This window comes from Artemia franciscana, unplaced genomic scaffold (assembly GCF_032884065.1).
Source record: "Artemia franciscana unplaced genomic scaffold, ASM3288406v1 PGA_scaffold_237, whole genome shotgun sequence".
NCBI classification, from domain to species: domain Eukaryota; kingdom Metazoa; phylum Arthropoda; class Branchiopoda; order Anostraca; family Artemiidae; genus Artemia; species Artemia franciscana.
Genome location: NW_027062652.1, coordinates 165769 through 187389, shown reverse-complemented (window position 1 = coordinate 187389; position 21621 = coordinate 165769). Strand labels below are relative to the sequence as shown.

Below are 21621 nucleotides of genomic sequence, written 5' to 3'. Positions count from 1 at the left end.
ATGTATTAATAAATAAATAAATAATATGTGAAAATTAAATAAACCTAGTTTGAATTGAAAGTGAAATGAAAGGACTAATAAAATTGAGTTTTTTATTGAAAATAAAAATTTTCTATCTTGAAAAATACTTAATATGTTGTCAAATGTATAGCCTACTGAAAACACCGTATGTGCTGGCATGTTGGTCCCTTTGCAAATTAATGTGAGTTGTCTTTTTTTCAGAATCAGAAGATAGATCGCCTACTAATAATGTACGTCTTTTTGGGACCACATGTCCTGTTCCGCCATCTGAGCAAGTACACTATTCTTTAGGTATTTCTCCAGGAACATCCAAAAAACTTCCACCTGACTCGGATTCAGCTAGTAGAAAAATTATTGGTATGTTGTTTAACAAATAGAAGTGCATGATGTAACCTCTTAGTAAACTAAAGTTATTTTGATAAGATAGAGAATTGAACAGTATTGATACATACAGAATGTTGAAAAAAAAGGAATGGAAAAAATAAACGGTAAAGCAGAAAACTAAAAGAGGATAAAATTTATTGATAAGTGGGTAGTAGCGTTCTCATTCCTCCTACTGTTGCTGATAATATCTGTATGTCTTACCGCTAACGGGTTATTTTTGGATTTTTCTGTACTAAAACTGCTACAGATAATATTCTTAAATGTTTGTCTACACAAATTTATTCATCTTAAATAAAGCTTGTTTTTTAAATGGTCCCCTTGTTTTTTGAATTGCCAGGATAGCTCCCCTAATACCTCTCAATCACTCTGCGACTCTTATGTTTAGGGTTGTATTTTGAAGTTGCCTTGTTTCCTTTGGAGATAAACAGGCTTTATTCTTGAATTATCTAGATTCAAAGGAGACGTGAAATTTCTATATCGATACGGCTGGTCAAGCCTAAAACCAAAAGAAATTAATGCTAACATTAGAAGGGCTATCACCTTCTAAAAATCTCTTAACGTTTTCGGTGCTTTTAGCTTTTATTGAAAAAGTTATCGATTTTTAGCAGTTTTTATTTTATTTTTATTTATATTTAGTCTGCCCCGAGTCCTGAAGGAGTTAGGAAAGGCTGAGTCTTATCACTGTGGCAGCTCATCAGTGTGATTGAATATATAGATATTCAAAAACCTCTCAATAGATTAGCCTGAATGCAGTACCCTTTAAAGAACTAGTAACTCTTTAAAGGACTATTGTTAGTGGGGATTGATTTTGATGCCTCTAACGGTTCCTGGCAACGTACAGAATTGAGGTGGAGGGGCAGTCCAAGAAATTTTTTTCTCGCTGTTCAGGGTGGGGGACTTTAATTATATTATAGATGGTTTTCTACCATGCTGATTCCAATGATGCCCTTATCTTTTTAATCTGAAGCCATTTTCGAGAAATTTCAGGCTTTTTTCGAAATCAGTATTAGTTTCCTTTCGCAATTAACTTTTACTTTTAAGATAAACTAATAGTAAACATTCTTGAATCAGTGTCAGATGGCAATTTTTTCTCACAGCTTTTTTTTTTTAAAACGCTTTATAACCTTATGTTACTATGGGTTGTGATTTGTCCTTGACTAGGTTGCACATTCTGCTGCAACTATGATTCACAATCTATAATACTGTTTTAGACAAGGTAGAATATAACCTACATTTTTCAGCAGGGGTGTGTATTGGGGATGGGTGTTTTCGCACCTTTCTCCTAGATTTTTGACACCTTATATTTAAAAAACGAGAGTAGTTACTTTGAAAAGTAAAGGTAAGGGAAAGAATATGGCATTGAACTTTGCAGTCCCTACCGGCGGTGCTGATCTCCGTTTTTGGCCCTTCAGCCAGGATGTGCAATCGGGGTTTGGTGGCCAACCATCCCCTTTCTTTGCACACCCTTCCTGTTTACCTTCCTCAGATTTCTCCAGGTACCCATTTGGAGTTGGGTCGACTCTGTCTGAGCCTATAGAGTTACGCCTCTGACCCCTGTCCAAAACTAAATAATTGGGTACAGTAGGATTCCAACCCTCGCCCTCTCGGACAAAGAATCCTAAATATAGCGCACCAATCCACCCGGCTATGACGGCTGATCATTTAAAAGTGTCGTTTTTAATTCCATTTTTCATTGAATTAAAAAAAACAATATTCTTGCTACTCTAGATTCTGAGAAGTATGATATATTTAACTCTAAAATCCGAGTCAATGATTTAATGTTTTAACTCTTTTGGACAAATAGTACAGTCCAATTTGCTGAAAAAGTTGTGCTTATTTGTATTCTTAATTTACCATGTCAACTCTGATAAGAATGTAGTAGTGGCCTATGAAACTGCGAAAAGAAAAACAGTAAAAAAATGATAGTTTTCAGGTAGGAATTAACTGCATATTAAAAATAAGAATCGCAATAATATATGGAAATTAAATAAACCTAGTTTGAAATGAAAATGAAATGAAAGTACTTCTAGAATTAAGTTTATGCTGAAAATTGCTGAAAATATTCAGTTTTCAGAAACATTTATTATATTGTCAAATTTGTATCTTTCTGAAAATAACGTATGTGAAGGCTTGTCGGCCTTTTATAAGTTAACATGGGTTGTCTTTATTTTCAGAATTAGAAGATATATCGCCTAGTAATAATGCATATCTGAATGGGAGCACACGTCCTGTTCTGCCAACTGAGCAAGAACCCTATTCTTTGGTTGTTTCTCGAGGTACATCCACAAAACTTCAACCTGAACTGGATCCCCTCAGTATAGATTCAGCTAGTAGCAAAACTATAGGTATGTTGCAAAACACATAGAGGTGCATGTTTTTATCTCTTATTAAACTTATGTTATTTCAGTAAGACAGGGAATTGAACATAACTAAATTTGATAGAAACAGAATGTTGAAATATAAGAATGCAAAAAAAAACGATAAAGCAAAAAAAAAACAGGACAAAATTATTGCGTGTGTAGGTACTCTCATTCTTCCTATCTTTTAGCTGGGTTTATCTGTATATGATACGCAAACTAGTCATTTTGAACTTTTTTGGGCTAAAATCGAAACAGATAATATTCTAAAAGATCTGTTTAGACAAATCTATTGATCAGAGATTACATTTGTGTTTCGCATGGCCCTTAAGCAAACGCCCTTTTTATATATAGAAAAGCAATAGAATATATTTAGAGACTTGTCCCATGGTAAAATTAACAGGATAGATCTTCTATCCTCTGTCAACCGTTCTACAATTCTTATGTTTAAGTTTGTATTTTTTTAGTTTACCATGTTTTGTTTGGAAATAAACTGGCTTTTATGTGATGCTAGCTCTGGCATATTTAATATCAGCAAAAGAAGTAGCCATGCTTTTTTTCATGAATTATCCAGAAGTTTATTCATGAATCATCTAGAAAAGCAATAGAATATTGACACGCCTTTTCTTTTTTTTATAGAAAAGCAACGGAATATATGTAGAGATTTGCTTTCTATATATAGAAAAGCAATAGAATATATTTAGAGACTTGCCCCATGGTAAAGTTAGCAGGATATCTCTTATAACCTCTGTCAACAGTTCTACGATTCTTATGTGTGAGATTGTATTTTTTAATTTGCCTTGTCTCCTTTGGAAATAAACAGGTTTTTTAATGATGCTCTAGCTATGGCATATTTAATATCAGTAAAAGAAGTAGCCATGCTTTATTCATGAATTATCTAGATTCAAAGGAGACGTGGAATTTCTATATCGATACGGCTGGTCAAACTTAAAACCAACAGAAATCAATACAAACATTAGAAGGGTTGTCACCTTCTAAAAGCCTCTACAGGTTCCAGTGTCATTTGCTTTTATTGAAAAAGTTATCGATTTTTAGCAGTTATTTTGTTTGTCAAAATATCAGCAAAAAAGAAAATAACCTAGTTAGATTTTAAGATCTAAATTTGGTTTTTAATACCAGAAATATAAAATAGAATTCTCAGACTTGTATTCATGTATTGGAAGGTCTTTCCCGATTCCCAAAGATGCTAAGAAAGGTTGAATCTTTTCGCCGTTGCAGCTCATCAGTGTAATTACCTATACATTGAAAAAACCTTTCAATTTATTAGCCTGAATGCAGTACCCTTTTAAGAACTAGTTACACTTTAAAGAACTATTGTCCCTTGGAACTGATATAAATGCCTCTAACGACTCCTGGCAACATATGGATTCGAGGTGGAAGGGTAGTCGAAGAATATTTTTTTTTCTTGCTGCTCAAGGTGGGGGACTGTAATTCCCTTATAGATGGTTTTGACCATGCTGATTCCAATAATGCAGTTATCTTTTTGATCTGGCGCCGTTTTTGAGGGGTTTCAGGCTTTTTTCGAAATCAACATTAGTTTCATTTCGCAATAAACTTTTACTTTTAAGATAAACCTAAATAAAAGTTATCATTCTTTAATAAGTGTCAGATTGCAATTTTTTCCCAAAAAGCAGTTTTTTTTTTTCGAACCGCTTTTTAACCTTCTGTTATATCGGTTGTGGTTTGTTCTTGACTATCTTGTAGCTTCTGTAGCAACTCTGATATTTCACCAATATATTAGCTAATGGCCTATACTTTCAGCAGGGGTGTGTATTGGGGTTGTGTGTTTTCGCACAATTCTCCTTGATTTTTGACACCTTATATTTAAAAAAGAGGATTATTTATTGAAGAGTATTTTTTTAATTTATTTTTTCATTAAATAAAAAACAACATTCTTGCCGCTTTAGATTCTTAAAAGTATGATATATTAAGGTTTAAAATCGGAATCAAACGATTCTAATATTTTAATTCTTATGGACAAAAAGGACAGTCCAATTTGTTGAAAAAGTGAGGCGTATTTTATTCACAATTTACCATGGCAACTCTGATAATTTATTTATTTATTTATTTATTTTCTTTATTTCCCTCAAAAAATGAGGAGTACGCTACAATATAATATAAAGAAAAGACAAATGATAACACTTACAATCAAAACCTATCAAATATTGATCAAACACTTAAAAAGAGAAGAAAAAAAAGATACAAAAACACTTGCTAAATAGTTTCGCCTACAAATCTTCAAGAGCCAGAACTGTTACTAAAAAACGGAAATAAATTGCGGCCTAAAAGGCTAATTTTCGCCATATCTTCAAATGTTTTATAGTTTTTCTTTATACAGACTACAGGATCCTTCACTTTAAGCTTTAAAACAATCTCAGTGTTACTAAAAGAAAGGGGGAAACCAAGTAAAAATTTACAAACTTTAAAATAAGAAACTTTAATGGGCGAAAGATCAGAAGGTCTGAAATTACGGAAGAGGAGGGACTGGAACAATACGTGAGGCAGAGCAACAGCGCTATACATACGACCAAGGACGTCCCAACGGTAAAGACCCCGAAAACGAATTAAAAGACCAAATGCCTTGCGTAGTTTCATCTGAACATGCTGAACCAGGACTGGTTTAAAATCTCTTTTCGAAGCAGCATAAGGTAGTCCCAAATAAGTGACTATTGGCGACGACTGAAAAATAACACCATTGCCGCAATCGAGAGTCGCCCTGACATTATCCTCTAAACAATTTACAAAAAAAATTGACATTTTTCAAAACTGATAGAAAGGCCCAAACCTTTTAAACAATTAATTAAAATATTAAAATTAGAAACAAGACTAGACTTGACCGGCTTAGAAGAATAATGCCATCAGCATATGCAATGTAAGACAGATTTCGAGATAATGAAACGAAAGAGCAGGAAAGAGAATTAAGGGCAGTAGCTAAACATGAATTGAATATATAAGGAGAAATAATTCCTCATTGTCTAATTCCTCTACCCACTTGAATTAATTTGGACTGAGATGAAGACGATCTCGGACAAATACGGATCTTTAATCCAGAATACCAAGAGCGAAGGACTCGAATGACAGCTAGGGGAAATCCAGCATGGATTGTATAATGATGGGCATACATAATGATGTAGTGACCCATGAGCTTAAGAACTTTGTTACTCCCCAGAGAAAAAAAAAATGATAGTTTTCAGGTAGGAATTAAGTGCCCATTTTTCGGTATATATCCCCCCGGGAAATACATTAACGCTGAAAGGAAATTATTCCCCAAAATTAAATTCCATTGAAAATTCTCCTGAATAATCTCCCCCTCCCCTCCCCGTGCAGAAAACTCCCCTGCAAAACACATCCGTATGATTCCCAGTAACAAATGCTATGTGTAAGCAATGGACAAATTATAAAACTCAAAAATGTACTTAAGCTTCGGCTATGGGATCTTCTGATTGTTTTGTAATTTTGTAGGAAGGCAGATACCTCAAAGGGTGCTTTTTATTGCACTCTTTACTTTGAAAAAATCTCAGCTCTCATTGAGCCATCATATAAAAACAGAATAAGTTCTAATGAAGAGACGAGTGGAGGGTGGATATAGAAATTGATCTCTGGTTCCAAGGGCCATAGTCATGATTTTTGTTGAGGAGGGGTGGGGGGGGGGTGTTCAGGGGTGTTCGGTACAAAAGAAACTTCAAAAATGCATCAAAAACGTGAAATTGATATCCACTCTCTTATGATTTCTGAGAATATTTCTGGTCTACGGTATTATTACGAAAGTAAAGAGTAACATTAGACCCCAAAATGAGCAGAATTTATTCTTTATAGGAGGGGACTGCCCTTTCCTCATCCACACCTCTATCTCATGTTCGCAGAAACTTTGGAGGGTGCACATTACATCAAAAATAGAGAGTTCAAGTTCCCTTTAATAAGTCGAAGGTGATTGGAAGCCAACCAACCGTGGGGAGGGGGAGTATATTCAAGGGGGAAATTTTCTGAGGGAAGATTTTCCGCGGGATGTATTTTCTGCTGGAGGGGGAGTGGGGGATTTTCCGAGAAAGTAAACAACGGACACTATAGTAAACTACTCTATAAATTTCGAACATGTTGGATTCAACTTTAGTTATAATAGAGTTAAATTTCCATGTTCTTGGTGGTATGACTGCTGTCATTGTAACCTACTGTGTATTTCAAACATGTCGGATGCAACAACTTTAATCTAATATAAGAGACTACTACAGAGGTTTTCGTTAAAATCAGTCGTCTAGAGAAAATCTATAGACTAACAAATTGATTGCGGTTGCTTATAAGAAAAAGTGTAGAGAACCCTTTGCAACTAGCCAATTCTTTACTAAGTAACAGCAAATAGTACTGCTATGGCTTATGGGCTATGAATTGTTCAAATCAGAAGTTTGAAAAATGACCAGGGCTATATATACATAATGTGAAATCACCCAGCTTCAATTTATAAATTTCTGTGCCCTTTTTTTAGGTCCACCACCTCCGCCTGGAGCACTGAAAGTGGTGGAAGTTGGAGTTAATTTTGCTTGCCTAACTTGGGCTCGCCAAACAAGCGCTGTTGATCCCTATGTACATGGGTACTTCGTACAAATGCGCGAGGCGACATTTCGGCATGCGCGACCCGGTTTTGGATGGCGACGTTTCGGCATATTTCCTCAGAACGCGATTAGGCTTTCGCGACTACTCGAAGGAAGGCAATATGAATGCCGAGTATTTGCTCAAAATCAGGGAGGTCTTAGTCATCCATCAACGATAATCTTTACTACCGTGAAGAATATTGATCCAGAGAGTAAGTAGACCTATCAAATTTTAATTGTGGACAACTTTTGATCACTAAGTTCATCTTTTTGTTTGGAATGTTATAGCCTTAAACCTTTTAATGTTATAACATTTTTGCAACGTTTTAACGTTATAAACTCTTTCGTTTAATTCCTTAAAATGCTCTAAATACAAAATATACTATTAGCCGAATACACATTGTATAACAGATTACTAAATAAAGAGGACCTGAAGAGGCGAATAAATAAAGTGTTACTTACTATAGTGCACAGTAGATTATTTAGGGTTAGTTTTCTAAGTTCCACTTGGATTGAAACTTTTTGCGAAGGGATTGAGAGTGAAGCTTCTAAAAAAATGGGGGTGGAGAAGGGGCGTACACAACTCTGTTGCCTTTCGGTGACGTGCTGATGGTGTGAGTTGTTATTAGTGGTTGATAGAGTTGTAGTAATAAATTACGGGAATATGGCTGAAACTGATTAGTAAACTTAAAATTCGAATAACTGATCCCTCTGATATAAGAAAAATCATTTTATATAAACTGCCTTTGAAGAATTGTTATCTCAGTTTTTTTTCTTTTTTACACTGTAGTTGTATTTTGCCTGTTATCTCCTTTTAATGTATATATGTTTTTTTTTGTGACCAAAAAACAATTTTGTGTCCAAGAGAGGCCCAGGATAGCACAATACCTCCATTCCACTGGAGGTCCCAGGGACTTTTTTTCGTCCAGTTCTCACCTGGATTAAGCACTTCGCGTAGACTTAAGATGATGCATTAGTCCCCGACCTGCACTGGTTAGACTCATTCCTTTTCCTGTGGGAATAAGAATTTCAATGATTTAAGTAACATTAGAATTACAACTCGGGACGTTATTACATTGAAAAATAACTACCGCCTTGACGTTTTGACTGTCGAATTTCATGAAGGATGGGGTGCATAGGTAAAGAGTAGGGCTTATGATGAAGAAGAGAGCATATAAATCTTGCTTTGATTTAGAAGGTATTAACGGTAGGATTCTAGGTGCTCTTTTTACCGCTAAAAAGTTCAAGGTACGTGTCAAAGTGGTATAAGCCTGTTTAGATTGATTGATGGAAATTGCAATGACTACCAAAAATTATGCTTTTATTCAAAGGAATAAATAGACAAGATCCCAGGTAGAAATTTGGATAGATGGCATACCAGCCTAGTTAAATTCAGCGTGGGACTTAAAATTCAATGGTTGTATACTATTGTAATTTGTTAGGTGTGAAAGTTTTTTATACTGAGAGAAAAATAGATGTTGCTGGGACATGTCCTATGGATGAAGGCTGATAGATTACCAAAGATTGTCCTTTTTAGTCATCCACCTAGGACAGAACAAAAAGTAGGTTGTCTCTGAATGGCGCGGAGAGCGGTTGTAACAAAGAATTTTGGGAAGTTTAAAACTTTTTGGAAAGGTGTAATGAATGAAGTTTTCAATCGCTTGTAGTTGAGGAGGAGCGTGAACTGGAGGGTTTGTCTCAGGCGGGTTGGTGTCGTACTGAGTTTCAAGTGGTAGTAGTAGTAATAGTACTAGCATCAATAATGAGTAAGAATAGACATTTAGGTAAAGATTGAATAGGGGCTCGCCGACATCAAATAAGCAATATATCCATGATTCAACGAAAGATTAATTACATGAAAATTTAGAACAAAATTATGGGGAAAATCACAAAAATAGGACAGCACTTGGAGTAGAGGAGAGAGTGGGGGGTTGCGAATTTCTTATGTTTACCTTGACTAGACTTTTCAGTCTAAGTACGAATAAACTCTGTGCCTGAAAATCAAAGAATATCGAGTCAGACCAGTATATACAAGTAACCAATAATCGCTTGATGTGATTTCTTCTTTATGAGGAAAGGTTTAAAAAATCGCGTTTAGTTTATGTTGAAAATGATGACATTTAGATTCAGAAATCTTGGTCTAACATACCCTTGTTCATTGGATTCAATAGTATTTTATGATGATTAATTAAAAAAAAAAACTTTTCACAAAATATGTTTTTGAAAGAAAAAAAGAGCTCAATTAAACCAAAAATTAACAGAAATTATGTCAAATAATCTCTCAAGTGTAAAACTACCACAAAAAGTAAATACCCCCCCCCCAAAAAAAAAAATTACAATAAATAATCGAGTCAAACTCAAAATGGCATGAATAGGGCTAACAACCCCTATGCCTTTTCAAGACCAGAACATAATCTGTGCATTACAAAATAAAGAAATTTTCCTTAAAGTATGAATAAATTTGGATTACATAAAGTTCAAAAAGCGAAAACATTTAAAATGTATTTTGTTTTCAGTCAAGCTCAAATTATGTCCTGGTCCTGATATGGTTTACAGCCCTGCTCATGTTTATTTCTGCTCGCTATGAGTTTGAGAATCTTAAGCTTATCTAAAAGTTCTAAAATTCTCTAGTGATAAGTTTGAGGTTCTGAGGAAGGAGTAACCCCCTCATATACTATATGATTTCTTTTAGTTTAAAGTTTTGATGTTGCTCCTTTACTTTCATTTGAAAAGACTTGTTTCTATTTAATTTTCCATAAGAATCCATAGTTTGGCTTCCTGTTTCTGTATAGGAAACAATTTTTGAACAGCTTTTAACAATATATACCCTTTTGAAAACTTGAACACAAACAGTAATGCTTAGTTTAGTTTTATACCTACTGAAGTTGACCTACAAAATAAAACTTGTTAACGTTCCCTAAGAATTCTATCAATGCTCCTCGACAACCAGAAACACTTACACTCTTTATATTCAGTTAAATTGTAACTGTAGTAGCTCTGAAAGTTCCAACTTTCTGACTTCACGAAAATCTATTGGTCCTTGTTGAACTTTTTTGGCTTTCTGAAAATTCTGGTCGCATGTTTCTGATTTATTAGAAGTACTTTGCTTATGTTCTCATGTTTCTGACTTTTTGAACATTTTGTCCGGATGTTTCTGACTTATGAAAAATCTATTCATGTGTATTGACATATTTATGACTTTTTGTTAATTCTTTTCATGTGTTTCTGACTTCTGGGAAATGTTGCTCATTTGTCCTTTATTTTTGTAAAAATTCTGTTCGCATGTTTCTGACCTTATGAAAAATCTATTGTACTTTTTGCTTGTTTCTTTCTTTTTTGGATCCCCTGTTCATGTGTTTCTGACTTTCGAAAGCTGTTTTCGTCTGTTTTTTACCTCTAAATTTCTGTTTGGTGTTTTTGACTTCTTTTTGTATGTTTTGGACTTCGTGAAAAATCTATTGGTGTATTCTCAATTGTTTTGGCCTTCTGAATATTCGCGTTTATTTTGAGCGTATGTGTTAAAATGCTCATGGCCCGTAAGTCACTCTAAATTTTCTTTTAGCCAACAGATGTGACTTTTTTGAAAATTCTTTTCGTATATTTCTGACTCCATGAAAAATCTGTTTGCCTGTGTCCACCTGTTGTTCAAGTGTTTATTCCTTTTTGAAAGCTCTGTTTTGTGTGAAAATTGTTTTAGTCTTTTTTTTGACCTTATCAAAGTTCTATTTATGTGTTTTTGACGTCCTTTTGAATGTTTCTGACTTTATGAAAAATCTATTTGTGTTCGTTTGCTTAATTTAAGTTATTGAAAATTCTGTTCATATGTTTCTGACTGAAAAACTCATTCGCGAATGTTAAAATTTTTTTGATATTTTTGAAAATTCTTTTCTCATGTTTCTGTGTTTTTTGAAGAATCTTTTTATGCATGGACACATGTTTCTGACTTTAAAAATTCTATTCGGATGTTTCTAGGTTCTCGAAAAGTCTTTTCGCGTGTCTCTCATTAAAAATAAAATTATATTCGCAGGATTCTGACAGAATGAAAAACTGATTAGTTCGTCTTACGTAATCTATAATTACAAAGCTGTACGTGAAAGTTGCGTAGAAAAATATTCCATTATCTTGAAAAAAAAAATATTGTCTTGTATTGTCTTATATTTGTATTGACAATTATTGTCTATATATTATGCATTGTCTCGCATAAAAAGAAAAAATTACTAATGGTTCATTTCACGTGAATTCTCATTGCAAAAAAAAATTACAAAAATGTTGTTAAAAAAACTTTTCATTGCCTTGAGCGAGATAAAAAATCAACTAATATTTTGGCTTACGTGAATATTCATTACAAAAACATTATTTAAATGTTGTAAAGAAATAGCCACTTGCTGTAGCCTTGAAAAAGAAAAAAATTACTGATCCTTTGCGTGGATTTTTATTAAAAAAAACCCTACGTGAATGCTGTTACAGAAAAAAAATTCCGTTCCGTTAGAAAAGAAAAAATTGACTTGTTTCTCGTTTCACTTGAATTGTCGTTACAAATAAACAATAAACGTGAATGTTGTTGAGATAAGACCTTTTAATTGCAGACTACCTTTGAAACTAATTATTTAGATTCAGCCATTTTTCCAAAGTAACGAGATTCTGTATATTTGTTTGTCTTCCTTCAATTCATTTTTAAAAAATCAACTCTCACTGCTTATTACAAACTGGCTATCTTCCCCAAAAATATTCTTATAATCTTAGTATCCGCTTAATGTGATCGCCTATTATTTCTAAACAGAGAGAGGGAGTGGTGTAAAATAATAATTACATTCTAAAATTATCTATACAGAAAAACAAAAATTCATGATAAACATTTTTCTTTTCAAAAATTGTCTTTCAAAATAGTGCTTCTGCTATGGAGCTAAATAAAAAAATTGTTTGCATCTAAGTTGTCAACATGCCATACGATTAATGTCTCAGGAATGGAACTGGGTTTTAGATTGAAACTTTCAGGTAGGCAAGGATGTAAACTAAATCAGAAGGCATGTTATGCATGAATGCTGTAACAAAAGAGTATCAGTAATATCTCGGTAATGTCTGAGGGCATTAATTTGAGACTCAAGGCTACCACTACTATTGCTTCCACTTCTACTATTGCTGCTATTCCACTAGACCAAAAGAGTTTATTTACTCTACTACTAAACTTTCTGCTACTATTATTACTATGATCAGATTTATCTTTAAGAGTCTAAATAAATCTAAGCTGTTAAATAGCCCAGAGTAGGAACTTCTTGGGAACAGATACTTCCTAGGAACATATCTTGGGAACAGAGTAAGATAACGGTTATGGGTGTTACATTAGAGCTTTTGGGGCATCTTTGTGAGGATGTTGGACTAATCAAAATAACCTATGCATGCAAGTTGTCAAAAGGGCATATCTGTTATATCTCAAGCTCAGCTAAGATTATGAAACAGAAACTTCAAGGGCATGTTGAGGACGATTTTCAACTAAATCATTAAAGCCCATTTGCATCCAGGTTATGAAAAGGATGTAACTGCAATATTTCTGGAATGTTTTGGGGCTTTGAGGCGAAACTCTCAGGGGATATTGAGGGGGTGAACTGAGACAAAACACTTTTTGCCCATGCAATTTGTCAAAATGAGTTTTCCTAGGTATTTGAAATGTGTAAGGGTTTTGATGTGATACTATCAGGACTTTGAATTAAATCAAAAGACACTATTTGCGATGTCTAAGAAACAACTGAGGGCATTAAGTTGAAACTTTCAGGAATTCTCTTACTACTATTACTGCAACTACTACTTCTAATACTTTTACTACTTTTAAATCTTTGAAGAATTAGAAAAGAGATTTATTTGTTTATCGTAGAAGTTTTAAATATTAAGGATGTGTTTTAATGCATTCTTACTATCCAAATTTATTTTAGTGCCTCCGGTTTATCTGCTTTTGCTATGTTGCCTCTTGCCTCTTTAAGTCTTGGGGTAGTTCTGATTGAAATACTTGAAAAACATCTAAGTTTTCTTCTCACTAAATAACGCGTCATTACCTAAAGGCTCTGTTTTAACAGCAGAATGTGCACAGGCTTCTAATGCAATCGTGTCTGACTGGTTTAAGCTCTATTACAGAAGCTGGTTATTAATTTATAAATTAGTTTTATTTATAATAACCAAAACCCATGGATAACAGCCTTCAGTCTGTTATCCATTTTTTCAATAAATTCTTTACGTTTTCAATAGATAAATTAATGCAATATACATAATACACTAAAAATTAAATTTAAAAATTTCTTACAAAACACCTCCCACAGGGTGTTATTTATTTTATTTGGTGTTGATGATCTCACTCTGGCTTTTTTCCCCGAATTCTTTCATTGAATGAAAGAATTCAGGGAAGAAAACCTAACACGCGTCAAAAATAATTTGAGTAACGACGTGTTATTTGGTTAGATTTTTCGTGCGTGTTTTGATTTCTTTCCATAATTCCGAATGAAGGATTCTCTTGGGAAGAAAGCCAGAGCTGATTAAACGAAACAGTATTTTCGACTTGGTAATTTGTTTAGTTAAGTTACCAACTAATAACTGGTGTGACTTTTCAGCGAAATGGAAATGGAAAATAAATATTAAACAATTAGGAAAGAAGATTTAGGCATTGAAATGGAACACGTGATCACAGGAATGAAATGTGTTACAAATAAATATGGAAAGAAACTCGTTAGCATTATGGATTTGAAAGGCACAATTTTTTTGATGTTATATTTGTTCTATTTGCACCATAGTGTTTTGATTCTAAGGGTTATTGAAAGAAAAAATAGATAGTTTGAACTCGATTAAAATGGGTATAATTGATGGGCTGATCTAGGTAGGGTTTAGAACCCGTAGTCACATTGTGAAAAGTATAAAATGAGACCGAATTTCATTTCTAATTACCTGTTTTATTTTGAATGTAGGGGTGGAAATTTTTCAAAATCTGTTAAAATGATGTAAAATGGATTGAAATGTTGTAAATTGATGTGGTGATCTAGGTGAGGCAGAAACCCCATTAGCTATACCACTCATGACTGCGAATATGTCTACCTCTGACTGTAATTTTGACTATTTTTGGCTGTGACTTCTTGTTTTTGTATGTGAAGCCAAAATTTTCCAACTTTCAGCAGTATTTTTTGTATTGAGAAGTTTTGTTCCGTCTTAGAAGTTTTACCCGTTACTAATAGATTTTCATTTCAAGTGTAAATGGAAAGGCAATGTGTCTACAAATACTCGCAAATTCAGTAACTTGTGTACCAAATTATGTGTTTCATGTTTCTATAATAAGCCCCTTCATTTTTCAAAAATGGCGCTTTTCTTTCCCTTTTTTATAGGGGTTGGAGATTACTTTTAAAAATCAATCAAAGCTTGCAATTTTAGTAATTCAATTACGTAATGAAAGATTTTTGATTTTATTACAAATGCCTTTCTTTTTTATAGATCAGACCTTTTTTTCAGTATTCCACGTTTCTTCAATCACGTTTCGTTTCCACAATTTGAAAAGGCAAAGCCTTTTTACAATTCACGAATCTTAAAAATTTTTACTTTTCGTATTTTAATTTTTCCTCTAATTTTTCTCTTTGATTGAGATTTTTTAAGGCGGTAGTAACGGCATAATGGGCTCTGGTCGTGCCACTGAAAATGAGAAAGTATATTATACGCTGTAATAATTTAAATATAAAGATTTTACTAATGCTTTCCTCTCCAAATATCACACTTTCTTCTCCTCAATATCATGTATTCACTCTGTATTCACTGTATTTAAATCGTAACGATAGAAAATTTTTAGTCGAAAATTTGGTATTCACGTCCCGATTTCTAGCTAACTAAGAAATTTGAAACCGAAACATTTAAACTCTTGTGGTGAATGAGATCCCACTCGAGTCATTTTAACCAAATTTAAGCCTCTCAAAGCATAATAATAAACTTGACAACAGGAAAGTATCCGTACAAATATGAAAACAGTATGTACTCTTAGAAATTATCGTTCCACGCTTGTGAATCTAGTCAAAAACAAAACTCCAGGTATTAATCACCTCAAATCTATTAATGATATCTAATGTTAAAAACCCTCTCAAGTTAATGCAGAGACACTATAGTGGTAAAACCGAGCATCAGGAAACTCGACGAAACTCAAAATACACACCTGGAAACATGATAATTGTGTTCGCAATATGAATCGTGATTCCTCTCGATTCAAAATTACAAAATTTGTCTTCCGCAACTCAGCAGAGGAAACTTAGTAACGGGAAACTCAACACGCCAGACTTTTAAATCTAACCTTTCACCTTTCATGAATCACACCTTTTTTTCAAATCTTCTCCTTCCTTCCAGTTATTTTCACGATTAAGCAGCACGACGATTCCACATTTAACGAATCATAAATAATTTTTTGCTCTCTATATTTCAAGAATAACATGATTGTTCATATTTTCACGTTTCTTATTTCGTTTTTTTTTTTCACAAAAACACTTTCCAATCTCTTCAATTTTCTCATTTTCTACCTCCTAACTTTTGATGTTCAAATTTTCTCAATTGAATCTTTCGCATTTCAAGAATTACAACTTATTTTTCAAATTTTTTCGTTTTTGTATTTATTTTATTTGATCAAAAATTAAAAATAGGAGAAACTTACTATGCCTGTTCCCCTTATCAGATAAATGTCCCTTTCCTCTTATACATAGATTTACCTTAGTTATAATTTTTATTTTTCATGTTAAACCGTCGTAGAGACTAGCCGGTTTTCAATCGTACTTTATAGATAAAAATTTCTAAAGAGGAAAGAAATTGGTTTGTGTTGAAGTTCTATTTTAGTCCTCTTATGGGGCAGATAAATCTTGTCATTTATTCATAATTTATGGATGGTTACAAGCACACAGCACGAATCAGCAGGGCAGTACGCGTTGAATCTATGGCATGTTAGAGTTGACTATAGGCCGTGGCTATCTGCATTGGAGCTAGGCAACTTAAAGTAGAGGCATCAGGTCTTACCCTGGTACCCCTAAACTATTAATACTGGTTGTAGAATAGTTCACGAGAGACCGTGGTACGTGACACCACCCGTAGTGTTAAATGTTGTGCTCTGTCTCATACACTTGTGGCGTTAGAGTAATTACAACAGTGGCATCAAGAACAACGGCACTATCTAAATACTGGTAATAATCGAAACTTGAGAGTTTGGAAGGTTTGAGGTTTCAGCCCATAGCCTATATAGCCTATAAAAGTGTTTGTGGCCTATTAAAAATAGTCTACATATATAGCCTTTAAAGAAACCCGCAAATTTAAAACTAATTTCTATTTTCGAGTGTAGGGAAACCACAATTTATTTTGACAGCACATTAGGGAAATGTGGTAGTCCTACCCCTTATCTAAATAGTATGTAGTTAAAATATATACACGACACTACTTAACTTCTGACACACACGATTAATTGGAGCTTTGACAATTTTTCACAGGATTTGAAAAGTTTGTGACTATCTAAAGGATCCACCACTAAGTGAGACTAATTTTTTTTTTTTCAGCTGGTATAAATTGCCAGTTCGGACCCAGCTTCTGCATTTGTATTTTCTACAAAGACGGTAAGATCCCCAATTAAGGCACATAAAAAGCGCGGTTTAATTAAAATCCAGTACTAAATAGAGTTTTTTCACAAACAAGAATCCTAGATAGAGAGAGATGGGTATAGAAATAATACAATTTGGAAGGTGTATACTCAGTAGTATGAAAAGGTGACATGAAGATACGGAGGCTATAAATCCATGAAGACAAAACAGGTGAAGGCTAATATACGAGAATGTTCGAGAACCAAAACAAAGTCACCCCTCAAATGCTGGGCAAAATGAAGGGGATGCTCCAGTAAGAGATAAACATACTCGGGCCCAAGAAATATAGAGAGAACAGACTCAGAAAATGAAGTAAGAGAAATGGACGAGAAAATAAATTGAAATACACCGTATAGTGGAAATAGTAAGAGCTCAGCATCAAGCAGGGGTAAATGAAAAGTAACAACGTAGATTTTTCACAAATTCTGAATCACTTAGTCGAGGAAACGGAGGAAAATAGACTAAAAAAAGAAGAAGACAGGAAAGAAAAAGAAGGAAAGCTAGGGAACAAAAAGGGGAGACTGATAGATTAACCTGGGAACGAAAGGAAGAAGCAGATAGAGAGGAAAGGATGGCATGGATGGAAATGATTCCTGGGAGACATTTTCAGCCGCAAACTCAATTGTCTACAATAGATATAATTCCGGCCACAAGTTTCCAACCACGATTTATAAGAAATGTCCGGACGGCCGAGAGAAAACTAGATGACATTGATTCGACCCGGCCTCAACCACAAGTCACAAATGGTATTTGTGGCATTGCCAATGTACTATTCACAAAAATTAGAAAAATTGAAATAAGTAATTTCCAAAAATTTCAAGTGTCTCCCGAAAGTCTTCAAAGGAGATTCAAATGTGAGAGAAAAGGTGACAAAAAATACGTACTAAGAATTTGGTTACAAATTAAAAAATATGTGTGTTAAATGGCTAGAGTTAAAAAGGGACACGATGGCAGATGTTGCATAGGAATTACAGGAAAAGCTTAAAGACATACATGATTAAAATATAAAAAAAAATATAGAAGATATCCACACAGAGTTAGATACAGACTTAAAAGAAAAAATCCCATAAATAATCGAAAAAATGACTGAGTAGGAGGGCAAACGGATTGAGATAAGAAATGAAATTTTTTGACACAGAACAATCCCGACATAGGGATATAATAGAAATAGATATTATTACAAAGAACAAAATTTTACATTTCAGCACAAACAAGGAGAATTACTACTACTACTACTACTACTAACAACTCACCGCAGCACCAAGCCGCCCGAGGCCAACACAGCTACCCACTCTCCTCCATCCCAGTCTATTCAAAGCCTCCCTCTTTACGCCCTCCCAGGAAGCTCCCATTGCTTTTAAATCTTTCTTTATGACATCTTCTCATCCCAGACGAGGACGACCTGCTTTCCGTTAAGCTCTAGATCGTTGGCCGAAAAGGATAATCTTCGGCAATATGTCATCCTTTTTCCGAAGAGTGTGCCCAAGTCATCTCAACCTTTCTTTCATTATTGTCTTAGAAATTTCGATTGAACCACATTTTTAGTACAGCCTACTGTTCGAAATACGGTCAGGTGGCCGGGTACCCTGAACAATCCGTGGGCAATTTCTCTGGAAAAAAATCTGTTACAACTAAGCATTTCTCAATTATTAACCTGAGAGTTATAATTTGGTTGACACCTCCTCTGCCTTTTCCAAAACCGTATTGATCTTCTCTTAGAACTTTGTCTACAGCATCTCTCAGTCTAAAAAATATAATATTACTAAGTAATTTGCCACCTACAGAGACCAGACTAATGCCTTGATAATTACGACACTCTTATCACCTTTCTTTTGTTGTAACTGCAGTACCATTGGGTAATTTGCAAGAAACGTATTCAATAAAGATGACCAGAAACTCCATAAAGTGACAACCTAGGCTAAATCCCATAATAATAATAAAAAAATGATGGGTTTGCAAAGTTGCGTAAGATATAAGGTTAATTAAATGGATAGTTGGAAGAAATGGCCATCGATCCTTGTAGTGATCAAACTTACGTACGAAGTTCGTTAACAAAACAGAGATTCAGTCTTTGGGTAAAGTGACGACACTAGATTACTCTGGAAGTAAATACCCATGTCTCTCAGCTAGGGTTGGAATAGAAATTGCAAAGAAAAACCAGAGAAAACAATAAAGGTAGTCTCAGTACCTACTGCTGCAGTCATGATCTCATAGGAGGGGACTTCGGAGATATCTGGAATCTCCTATCCCTAAAAGTGACTTACATAACGGTGGAGGACGTGGAATTGGGTAGGCCACCTTATATAAAAACTGAGACGCGTAAAATCAATTTTTTGGGAAACTTCTTGAAAATAATAAACTTTTAAGCACATATTATAGGCATACGAGGTGCCTATAAATAGGCATCAAGATGCGGTACTATGTGTGTCAGATAATGATAAAACCAATTGATCCTGTGCGCGTTCCTGCAAACTGTTCAGGAAATTCTTCTCCAATATGAAGAACGAAAATGTTACAATTCAGCTTCTATTTGACGAAGATTTATTTAGTTGTTCTCTAAAAGTAAAGAGAACTAAAAGAGATAAAAAATATGCAAATGCGACATTGAGTTCTCATTTAGCGACGATTTATGTATTACTACGGCAAAAGAAAAGAAAGTTAAGAGATAGAAAAAAAAAATGAAATAGAGCACAACAAAGATATTCAGCCTAAGAAAAAGACACTAGTTTCCAAATAGAATTTGTTGACGAATCGTGTGGCTTGACTCAAAACTTGGAGAACGTTAGAAAAGAAAATGAAACGTATAAGAGAGGCAAATTTGCAGATGTAGTCTGTGATATCAGAAAGTAAAATTTTGGAGAATTACCAAACAATTGGGGGACAAAAGAGCTGAGGGTGAACAAAGAGGTCTTGGACCCTTTGGGGAAAACCAGAGATGATCAAAAAGCAGAATTGTGTGGATTATAACGAATTTTGGAATGTCAGGAGCTGTTGAATTACGGGTTGAATTGGAAAGACTTAGTAAGGGATCTGGGCTCTGTCCTTTCAACTCTATTTGTCTGTTTTGAGGGGAGGAGTCTCTTGGGGAGGCCCAACTTTGAAAATCCAAAATGATTGCCAGTTCTCTGAATGCACAACTGGTTGGCAAGATGTTACCCCTTTACCAAGGCTGTGCCTTTCTAATCTTCGGTGTCAGGGAGATATTCTACCCAAACCTTTACCTGGTAGCCCTATTTGCTGTTCTTACCCTGAATTGGAATTAACACTTATTTTTGTCCAAACCTTATTCCAAGTTTCCATTTCATTTGACATCGACGTTCGTTCTTCATTCGATTTTCCCATGGGATGGGATCTAGAAAAAACTATTCGTGGGTTGCTCAGATTTTTTCCGATTTTTCTGCACCCCATTGGTTTTTCGGACCCTTTTATTTTCTGCCACGAATAATTTTTAGTATGATATTTAAAGCAGCAAAATTCTTGTTAATACGCTTGAAACCTCTGATTAATGTTTACCTAGAGCCCATATAATTTTGGTCCCTTTTTGATTTTTCCGATTATGCAGGTGAGTTGGGGGATGCGAATTCAATCTGGCTTGGCCAAAAAATTAATTGATAAGATGGGCACGATTAATTTCTACTAATCTCGTGGACCTCTGTTCTTCTAAATTTCAAACCTCGTTGCTATGGTAATACAGTCCAGAACCCTTGTTCTTCTACATTAAAGACATGTTGGACAGCGACGGATCCTGGCCATGCTTATGAGAGCAGGAGTCCAGCCATCGATGATTGATGCAATATCAAAAGACTAATGGCGATTTTAAAGTCGATGTTTAGTGTTTTGTGTTGTTAAAAACTGACCAGCGTGGCGTGTAGGTAGCCATTTATCTAACAGGGGAGGTAGTGGGGCTCGTACCCCTTATTGTCAGATAAATGTGTTTTTACTCTTGTTCATAGAATTACCTATAATATGATTTTTTATTGGATGATAAACTCTCGTAGAGGCTAACATGCTTTCAATGGTTGTTTAAAGATAAAAGTTTGCAATATGGAATAAAATTGGTTTTTATTGAAGTTCTATTTTAGTCCTGTAAGGGGCTTTTAATCTAGCCAATGATTCATAATTCATGAATAAAGTTACCTCAATATTGGGTGAACAATTACTTTGATTGCCCCGTGTCGTCACCTAACGGGGAAAGACTTATCGTTTTTCTGTGTTTACGTTTTTAGTTAGTTCCGGTTTAAAATTCTTAGGTAGAGTTCATATTAGTAGCATTACCGTATGAAGTTTTTTGCGAAAGCTATAGGACATTAATCCATAAGGTTTTCACGGAAGCTAATGGACATTACCCCATAAGGTTTTTCACGGAAGCTATAGGACTTTAATCATAGGACTTCCAAAATAACTTCATTGTGTTCCAGGGTGGTTAAGAAATTCACGGATGAAATTTTGTCTTTCATGTGTATCTTTTCAGACGGTAAAATAAAACTTCGTCATTATAGGGTGAAAAATCAGTAATTTGAATTGAATTAAGTAATTCTTGCGTGATTGAAATTCCTTCTTCTTTTTTATCGTTCACAGCCTCCCGCACGCTAAACCAACATGTTCCTTCATTCAATTGCAATTTTG

At 34.5% G+C, this 21621-nt stretch overlaps 1 protein-coding gene across 1 annotated transcript in view; it reads left to right on the top strand.

Annotated features, from left to right (window-relative positions):
* Positions 1-21621, top strand: part of LOC136041540 (PR domain zinc finger protein 2-like) — a gene marked incomplete in the record, with an annotated part of 121977 nt that overhangs the window by 25629 nt on the left and 74727 nt on the right. The window contains 3 exon segments of the mRNA XM_065726234.1: positions 223-378; positions 2580-2750; positions 7264-7581. Coding sequence (XP_065582306.1) covers positions 223-378; positions 2580-2750; positions 7264-7581 — 645 coding nt within the window.